This window comes from Cyprinodon tularosa, unplaced genomic scaffold (genome assembly GCF_016077235.1).
Source record: "Cyprinodon tularosa strain WSP-4 unplaced genomic scaffold, ASM1607723v1 ctg496, whole genome shotgun sequence".
NCBI classification, from domain to species: Eukaryota; Metazoa; Chordata; class Actinopteri; order Cyprinodontiformes; family Cyprinodontidae; genus Cyprinodon; species Cyprinodon tularosa.
The window spans coordinates 210,262-220,631 of record NW_024039225.1 but is presented as its reverse complement, the minus strand read 5'-3'; the positions used below and the strand labels follow the sequence as shown (position 1 = coordinate 220,631).

At 35.2% G+C, this 10,370-nt stretch overlaps 1 protein-coding gene across 3 annotated transcripts in view; it reads left to right on the top strand.

The window, feature by feature from the left end:
- Positions 1–326: 326 nt before the first annotated feature.
- vwc2l (von Willebrand factor C domain containing 2 like) overlaps positions 327–10,370 on the top strand; it is a 33,194-nt gene continuing 23,150 nt past the window's right edge. The window contains exons 1-2 of one of the 3 annotated variants that reach the window (XM_038302632.1): positions 327–935; positions 1,862–2,401. In XM_038302632.1, coding sequence (XP_038158560.1) covers positions 1,973–2,401 — 429 coding nt within the window. In that variant the 5' untranslated portion in view covers positions 327–935; positions 1,862–1,972. Of the gene's footprint in view, positions 1,229–1,861; positions 2,402–10,370 lie in introns of all 3 variants that reach the window. The other 2 variants (XM_038302631.1, XM_038302630.1) reach the window with 2 other exon arrangements.

Genomic DNA, 10,370 nt, shown 5'->3' with positions numbered 1-10,370 from the left:
TAATGTGCTTGGACATAATGTAGTTAGGCAGTGGCCCCTATGGGCTAGTATCTGTAAAACAAAGCCAAATTGCTGCAAAATCTTACTGTACATTTTACCTTTTTTTTTGTAGTGACATGAAAGCCTTACACCCCTACCCTCCCTCCCCATGTAGGACAGAATACAAATGGGTTCCCGTAAAAATGTGCAGAAAATTAAGGTCATGTTTTGAAGACACAGAGATGCACACAAGTGCATGAAACCATAGCATTTGCAAATTCAGTGCCTCATAACGAAAGACGCATGCACCGAGGCGCACCAGTACATAAAAGCAATTAGCAAGTCACGCGCAACTGTTAAAATATAGCATACCTGTTTAATTAACCAGCAGAAATCTGACCTCTTATTACTATTTAACTTCGTTTTAGCCCTTATCTTTTCAAAGAGGAGCTTCCGAAAGGTAATTGTTGTCTGGCTGTGGGATGTGAGTGTTGTGACTGTGGGTGACACAAGAGGACGAAGCAGTGCTGGGGGAGGCGCTCTGTTCTGCCCAGAGCAGGACGCAAGAGACGGTCGCTCTCCAAGGTGCTGAAAGTCGGGAGCGCTCCCCTCCTCAGTCTCGCATTCCTTGCGAATAATGCCAACCGCAACTGCAAATCCTCTATGGACTGCCTTCATTCTGAAGTGCTTTAATTTTTTTATATAACCTTCCATGATTGTTATATTGGATTCTGGTTTCACAGTACAGCCGTTGGATGTATATATGCTCCCGTCTGTGAAACAAGACCGAGAGCAGCTCTCTAACCTACATCATTTGGATATACTGGCTTGACTCTGGATTCTCAAGGAACGTTTTACAGAGGGAATTAAGCAGTTTTTTTTCTTGCATCTTTGAAAAGCTCTAGCTGCGTGTGCCGCATGCTGTAGGACGTGAACTGTGATATTGTCTGAGAAAGGTGAGTCGGATCAGGATAATCCTGAAACAGACCTACTTTTTTCGTGGATGTCGCCGTTTTTGCACTGGAAAGAGCGACGCAAAGAGGCTGATAACTGATTGCTTCTCATGATCCAGGAGGAAGGTGGGCAATAATAGTGTTTAGAGAAGCCTTTGAATTTAATGTGGGGATAATATTGAAGTTTTTAATAGCCATGGCGGATATCTGAAATCTTTCCCAGCCATCCATGCTTTTGACTCTCCTGGTTCGACACTAATAGGATATCCAGCGTTTTTTCTCTCTCTTTTACAAGGGTGAGTTTGTCTTATCGCCTAAAATGCACCACTTTTTACCCTAAAATTAATCTGCAAATGAAAAACACATAGCTGCATTTGTGCAGGTTTAGTTTTCAACCTTTTCTCACCTGTATTACTTATGAAAAGAGGGTTGGTGGATTTTGGAATATTTGACGGCAGATTTAATAATACTGATATGTGAGACTTAAATCCAGCTGTACTGGACAATCAGCTGAGGCTACCTGTTGTGTTTCGTTCCTTAGAAAGTTTTTAATTTAACCTTAAATTGGTTAACCTTTACAAAATTTAGAAAATAAACCTCACCACCCACTTCAATAATGAGTCTCATAACCCTTTCCTCTGTTGTTCTATGGCTGCTCTTGGACCCACAGCTGCTGCTGTTGTAGCCTATATTTATATATAAACCTGTTGAGCAGTGTATGCTGTGAGAAATTCAGAACAGATCTACTTTTCCTCGTGAAAGATAATCCCTGTGATAAGAATTATTGCTGTAAAAAAGTACATTTCAAGGTGAGATTGGGTTGTGATAATGCGCAAAACAGCAGCAGTGAAATCATCACCCGTGCGATGATTTTTATCCATGTATAGCTATTTATTTATTTAATTTCTCTGTTTTCTTTTCCACTGCAGAACATCTCTCTGTAAGATGACGGTGATAACGATGGTAGCGATAATAAAGGCCGATTTGGATCCGGAGAGATTACCCGGAGCTTAGGGATGACATCCATGCAGTCGTGTTGAATGTGGATGTTAACGCCACGGGGAAGGATGGGCCCTCTCCTCTCGGCCGCATCCGTCCTCCTCCTCCTCTTTTTCCTCCTGGCCATGAGCGTCGCGTCTCCAGCCACGGTGGGCAACCCCGAGGATTACGCCGCCGATGAGGCAGAGCGGACCGCCGCGGATAACATTGTCTTCGATGATTATCGGGGGAAGGGGTGCGTGGATGACAGTGGTTTCGTGTACAAGCTCGGGGAGCGCTTCTATCCGGGACACTCAAACTGCCCGTGCGTGTGCACGGAGGACGGGCCCGTTTGCGACCAGCCTGAATGCCCGAAACTGCACCCCAAGTGCACGAAAGTGGAGCACAATGGATGCTGCCCAGAGTGCAAGGAGGTTAAAAACTTTTGCGAGTACCGGGGGAAAACGTACAAAATACTGGAAGAATTCAAGGTAAGACTTTAATTTTAAGGAATTTGAACCGTGACATGGGTGTAGCAATTTTGATTCAATGTGTCACATGCAAGATTTCAAATACGTGGATGTGGCGTTACATTCTGACTACTTAACCCTTTATTGGACAAATTACCATTTTTGATCACCTGCATACCCCTTACAAATGGAGTCCCCCCCTCAGTGATGTCTAGAGATCTATATCCAGCCATTCAGCAAAGATACTGCAGCTTATTTTGGCATTTGACCAATCAGATAAGCTTTTGAATGATATATTACCTACTGTAAATTAAGTTAAGAAAGCTAAAAATCTTAGTTAAAAGGTAAAGTTAAAAAGTTTATATGCCTAGTTAAGAGTTATATTTAGGTTAAGAATTAATGCCTCTAAAGCTATGTTGGACCAAAAACAATTAGTTTTTTTCACTCTCAGGGTGTTTTTCATCAATTTCTTAGAGAAGCACTTTTGTTATTTTTCTTCGTATATTTGGGGAAGTTGGCGTTTGTTGTTATTACAGTGACATTCATTTTTACCATAAAAATATCCAAATGTTTTAATTTATATAGGTAATAAGGTCCTGGATTCCAATAACACTATTGGCTGGAAATTTGGATTTTCAAAGTATTTCACTATAAAAGGGTTCCCTATAAAATGTTAAAAATAAGCTTCTCTGGTTGGTTTGACATCATGTATGACATGAAGATATAAAGGCAGAAGTTTTGAATATTTTGCGTTTTAAAGTACATCCTAATCTAACCATGGATTGGTGTTGGTTGTTCAGGACATCCTGCTTAATTGCATTAAGATATTCGGAAATGGAAGGCCAACGCTTTATGAGAATATCCTGCTTAAGACAGTCAAAGCCATCGTATAATACTGCTTCCATTCTGAAATGAGAATTAATCTCCAACTTAAGTGAATTGCTTTGATTGGTAAAAAAAAAATATTAAAATAAAGTGTATCCAACTTAATCAATTAAAACAGTGTAAAGAAATTAATTTGGATAAACTTAATTCAGTTAGTTACCAGATGAAGCAATTCACTTCACTTTGAATTGAATTTTCTTTGTCAAGTGTACAAACAAGCTTGAAAAGCTAATATTGCTTACTCTATTAGTCACAGTCTCATATTTTATTTTTAAATGGAAAGTTTTTATTACCTCAGTCTTAAACGATATTGATTGTGTTATTTTTATTATTATTATTTTGTTATTCTTGCTTAAACAAAAATACATTCTCAGCTGTTTCTAAGTTAAAAATATCCATTCATGATATAAACATATCACCCTTGCTATGCTTTCATGGGCACCAAACATTATCAGTTAGATTAGAATAAAGATGTATGATAATGTTGTTATATTTTAACCATAAACGATAAATTTATTGCAAACTAGTATGCAAATGTAAATCATTTCCGTTGCTAATGTCCAATACCATCCACATTTAAATTCCTTTTAATTGTGTTTGTGTCTTTAAAAGTAATAATAATACATTTTATTTATAAAACACCTTACATTTCAAGGAGATCTCAAAGTGCTACAGTAACAAGGGGTTAAAAAAGTAATAACAATAAATATTGATTCGGACTTTAAACACCCAAATGCATCATTCTAGTATTCAGGGTGAACAAAGTCAAATTGCTCTCTGAATATGTGCAGCAGGGTTTTAGGTCACTGATTTATACAGTAGCAGTGGAAATGGTGACTCATTCAGAGGGCTTTACATAAAAAACAACTATCTGTAGTGGGGGTCATGGTTATTCAGGTTTAATCTGTGTCACATAAAAGAAAGAACATTTGAAACAACCGAACTAGCATGTTTGTGATAATCTGATAAGTTATAAGTAATGCAAACAACTATAAAACGAATTTTATAAAATGGTCACTCTGTTTTTATAGTTTTTAAGTGCAGAAATAAAATAAAATATTCCTAATATACACTTTTTTTAGTCTTTCTTTGTTGCTTTCTTGTTTTACAAATTATCCATAGCAGCCATCTATTTTATTATGTAGGCCCATAGTTTTATCTAATAAATGCTGCGCTTCATACGTTTAGCCTTTGAAATTAGGGGCATTTGTTACTGTTTGGATTAGTAATGCCTTTGCCTTTAATTTCTCTTAATACTGTACTTGTATAGCACAATTGTTTTTATTGGTTAAGGGCACCTACCGATATGGCTGCCACCCAGTTTGATTTTATCCCCACCCCTAATCAACCCAACACTGAGTAATTATTGCCACACTGACAGATGCTAAGACAGTATGTTAATATGCTTTTGTGTGGACACTGAGTCACCGCTTTTGCAGCAGGTCTCTACCCATCACAACAGTGTCTCTGCAGTTGTTATGGAGCATGACAGCAGTTTCTGATTATAAATGACACAAAGGGTATGACAACTACAGTCTGTGTTTAAACTGTTGCTGCCCATGAGGAGCCCTCCTAGTTTAAGCTCCCTGCAAGTGGATCGAGGCTGGGTGTGATTGAAATAAGATCTGACACTACATGGCCCAAACAACAAGCTCCATAGCTAATCGTGGATTTTAGACATGTCTGTGTGAACAAATCAGCGCTCAAAGATAAGATTAGGGCATCTATTACTGTTCATTCAGCCAGCAAGAAAACAATGGACAAATCTTTTATAACAATATTGGAGTGAGTTAATTCCAATGAATAATGATTCTGCTGTTTCTCTCAACTGCGTTAACTCTAAAGGTGTCCTGTTAATTTTCCACGCATTGCTCTAAAATGACACAGCTATGACCTGTGCAATACAAGCCCTTAAATGCTTATTTTAGTAGCTAGATATGAATCGACACGCATTCCTCAGATAATTGATTCTGGTATAAAATCTTAATACTGCCAGTTAGTTTACCTTTTAATATCAAGTTGCTGGCTGTCATTTACACAGCATGTAACCTTTGCTCATGTGTCTTTTTTGAGTGCTTTTGGAAATATTATCAGAGAGAATCAAAGAGTTATTTGCATTTGCACAATGTGTTTTCTTTTGTGTGTAATATAGGATGCACATGTTTCAGCAAGGTTGTAAACATTTCATATTTTAAACTCTATACAACTTTATTAAATAAAAAGGAAGAAAAGATGGAATAAAGACAAAACTGATGTACAGAGAGGAATTATCCATTTTCTCCTAAAAAAAAAAAAAAAAAAAGAAAATAGCTTGTGGATCATTAATCATACTGTCCATTTTGTGTTCTAATTATAGAAGTAGCAACAAACAGATCACATTTTCATCACCTCATTGCATAATTTATTTTTTCAGACAGTAGAGATTGTTTTATTTTTCTCAACACAGACTAAATGCTGAATGGTTAGCTGCAACATTTTTCATTAAGGTCCTTCCCATTTCTGTTTCTGTCTTGCCTTGACAATGATGAGTTTCCTTTTAGAAAGGAAAGAAACATTTATATCCCTTTACTTTACAGTTTAGTGGTTGTAATTAATAAATGTTTAATTTAAAAGTAGGTGTTTGGAGGCATTTCAAATCATAGTATTGCCACAACTGTTCTACAAGACTGTTACATGGGAACTGTTTATTTCCAAATAAAATACAATTTTGTATTTTGCTCTGTTCAACAGTTGTCAGTCCTTTTAACAATATTTATAACTGCTGAACATCTTAGAGCTTTTTTCTGAAGGAAGGCGGCTTTTCATTGCAGCCTCACCAGGCATACCACAGTTGTTTACTGCTTCCTAGGTGGTGAACCTATGAATATCCTCTCAAAGCAAGGTTTGAGAGCTTTAGCATCTTATGACCCGTGCTGAGTACTGAGACTGGTTTTGCTTATGCTATATTTGTATACTCTTTGTGTGACTTGTTCAAACTCTTTGTAGGTTTTTTTGGCCCCTTCATCTCTAATGTGTAAAAATATCCCGTTCTAATGAACATTAATATTTACCAACATATTGACACTACATATGATCAGTCCTTAAAGTAATTAGGATTTGAATTATCCATAGAATATTTATTGCTAATTCTTTTTCTTCCAGATTAAACATTATATTTTATTAAAAGTTAACAAAAGAACTGGATGACGAAAAGATTCCACTGTTGCTTAAGTGATACCAGTCCATTGCTAAGAAACTGACTGAAAAACAGAGTGAAAATATGATTAACTGCATTGTGCAATGCACCTTATCACGAGCCTAGTTGTTCAGAAATGTATTAAAATATTCTTGTTACATTAAGCAATCATTATCATACATACAAAGCACACAAAACTTTGATTTTCATAATCAAAACCTCTAAATCTTTAAAGTTGTATGAATAAAGGACATAGCAGAATCTTTAAAAAGACATTTTTTTGAATTAGCTAAATACAAAAGCTTAGCAGTAGCAGTAGCAGTACTTCCAGAAGGATGTAAAGAGTTTCTGTTAAAATAAATAAATAAATAAATAAATAAATAAATAAATAAATAAATAAATAAATAAATAAATAAATAAATAAATAAATAAATAAATAAATGAAGCATTCAGTCACATCACCAAAGAGATTTGGAAAAAAATCTCAATTGCACCTAAAACCACATGTAAAATTAAGATAAATAAAGTAATCCAAAAATAAAAGCACTTCAACAAAACATAAAAATAATAAAAAGAAGCAAACATTTAAAATCATGGAAACTGAAAAAGATAAACATAAAATCTCAAAGCTAAATTGGCCATGACACAATTTTTTTGTCTTATGTTCAATTTAGCTTTTTATGAAACTCAAATCTTTTGCAGAGCATTTTAGAGTTTATTAACTTCATTGTAGATGTGTATCGACATCAAGCCAAAGCTTGAAACCCTCTGGAAAATGTTGATACACTTTTCATTTGGAAAGTTTTCTTTCATGATTCTGAAACCAATTTAGTATGACATATGCATATAGTGAAACTAAGCTAAATAGGTCAGTCTAAAAAGATTTACTATGTTCTAACAGTTTGTTAATGGACATGCAAATACGTATACTTTTCCAGATTAATGTAGGCCAGAATGATTTTTTTAGTTGTTTTAATTTTTTTGTTCTTTTTAGAAAAAAAAAATCTTCTTCAACACCTTTATTGATATATTTAAACACAGATATTACACTTGGTCTACATCATTAACAAGCTTTCAATGAATTTATATTTATTACCAAAACATCTTAAAGGTAATGTTTTGTTATAATTTAAGCATAAATGTAAAATATTGTCAATTCCAACAAATTCTGCTAGTTATTATTATAACTCTTTTTTGTTCAATATTTAGTAACTGAACAAATTTCAGTTTTAGGGCATGTCAATGTGTTTCAGATGAATGATACATTCCCTAAGTATTTATTCTGATTTCTGCTGGTGAAACAGGTAATGAAACATGTGCATTATATTACCTTTAACAAAAGGTGTGTGGTATCAACCCCTTTGAAATCGATGTTCTTAATCTGTACTGATCGGTGTGTTAGTGCATCAAACGGAATCAATCTAACCCCTGCATTGAAATGCAAGACTACAGATTTTATAAGCGCATAAGCCCCCATTTTCATGTTAGATCAAGTCCATCATGACTGCAGCTCATCTCCAAGTTAACTTTGATCAAGGGCCCCCAGAATTATGGGATAATTAAGTTATTTGGTGGTTAAAAACAAGATTTTTTTTGTTTATTTGTTTAAAGTCATGATCGAGAAAAGAAAGAGTGATCATATTCACTTTCTATGGCATCATACTGCAGCATCATTATCCACTTTAAGAAGGGTGGGTCTCTTTGGTAAGAAGATGAAAGTCCTGGTATCCTACTGTGTTAAAGGAAAGAGCATTAGTATCAGCTAAGGAGACTCCTGTTTGGAGAGGGTAAAGGTTTACCCTTTAGGCTTATTAGCATTTCTTTATAGGGCCTAAACTGTATTTTGGAGATCATATTCAGTTTAAGAGTACATAAAAGAAGCAAAGACAGAAGGTTTTCAGGATAACAGCAGGGCCTATAAAAAGCTTAAGGTAGATTTTTTTTATTTTAGTTGTTATTACTGTTTGCCTCACAAAACAATGTAAGGGGTGGGGTAGCTTAGTTAGGGGGTTGGCTTTTTTTCATTTTCCCTTTTGTATGATTGTCAGTAGATGTGTTTCTATTGATATTTTATGCACATTATGAAGTGTTGCATCAGAAGATCTCGATGGTAACACCAACTTAATACATTTCACATTAAGTTTTAAGTAAAATTTTCCTACTGCAATACATACAGTATATTAAATCCTCTCTCCATTTATGATCTGTGGTACGCTCTAGTTTGCTATTTCTGCTTTCCATTTATGACTGTCAAGCATTAGAAATATAACCACATTATGCTTCGCATCACCTGGTTAATCACACCAAATCAGATGGAAACATCTAATAAATATTTTCTTTTGAGAATTTAAGTTCAGTTTGCTTAAAATTTGAACGAGGGTTGATTGGAAACCCAGCTACTAAGGGGTAAAGACCAGTAGGGTTCTGATACCAATGGTGTTGTGGGCTCGCACCTCCTTCTGTACCGTGGAAGAAATATAAACAGTGGGACAGAATAAACCTCCCTTTAGTCTCAGTTTATATTGTAAAAATACTATGTTTTGGTTGTATTTACTTCAGTTTGGATATATATAAAGTATAAGAAGATTTGAAAACCCTTTTACTAAGTAGAACCTTCTGATTTGATATCAAAATTAGTGCAGTAAGCTACTATAGGCAGGTTTTTGTGTGTTGTGTTTCATAAATGTCAGTATTTACATATCAGTAGTTGAACCTACTTCAGGCTTGCCCTTTCATATCATATCTCACTTTGTTATAATGGAAATGTTAGTAAATAAACTTAATTTTGTAATTTTATAGAAAAGAAATATATTGATTCTCTCACAGATCGGGAAATATAGGGCAAACAACAAACATGTAGGCAAAAGACAAGTCTAAATAATATGAAAAAGACATTTTTTTCAACACACAACAGTAACAATGATATGCTTTTATGGTCCCTAAAATTGAACACATATGCAGTTATAGGAACCAATTAAAACAGCAGGTTTACACTAACATACTTGTGTGCTCACTCATCACACATACCAGTTGTTAGTTACGTGTTTCTCAGAAACATTTGGCAAAGGACATCTATAAAGGCTGTAGAAATGATTGCTAAAATTGATTTTTCTCTCAAATTTGCCTGAAGAAACAATCGTGCCAATAAGTGGAAAACAATTCTGCCACAAAGAGTGTTTTATTTATCTGAAATTATTGCTCTTATGGTCTGTGTCGGGTTTTTAGAGGACATTATTCATGTTTTTACATATTTTTCTCCTTTCTTTGCACCTTGCTTTCATCCTGTATGTTTTTTTTCTAATGATACAGAATAAAATCAAGCTGCATTACTGTCAAACTGTCACTACTATTGAGTTTCTGAGTAAGGTTCATGTGACTTTGCTGTCCAGGTTAAAAGTTTGACCATTTTCATTAACATTTACCCTCACTGAAAGTTATTATAGCTTTTATTGCCTTGCTGCCCTTTTCCCATTCATCTAAGTGCAGGAATGGAAAGTACAGCAGCCAATTCACTCTAATACCCAGCCAATAAAAGTGGAGACAACAGAAGTCTTTCTTTCACCTAAACATCTGGCAGCATGTCTAAATTTGGTGCAACTGCTCCATTTTCCTTTGTGAGTCTGGGCTTAGGCATGACTGATCCTCTTCACGGGAGACCTCATACAATAGGACTTACTGAAAGCATCAGGCACCAGAGACTACACACGGGGATTTTCTGTAATGTTTTGTAAGCGTGCAAAGTGGTTCTGATGTTGAATTCTATCTTTCAAGTGTCATTCTCTACAAAGCATCTGCAGACTCTTACCTGAGCTGTTCGACACACCGATTTGGCAGATATCACTTCTTTGAAGATGTTTATTTTTTTTAAAGACCAGTCAGGGTATAAAATAAAGAAATATTGTCTCTCAATTGCAGTTCAATACAGTAGAT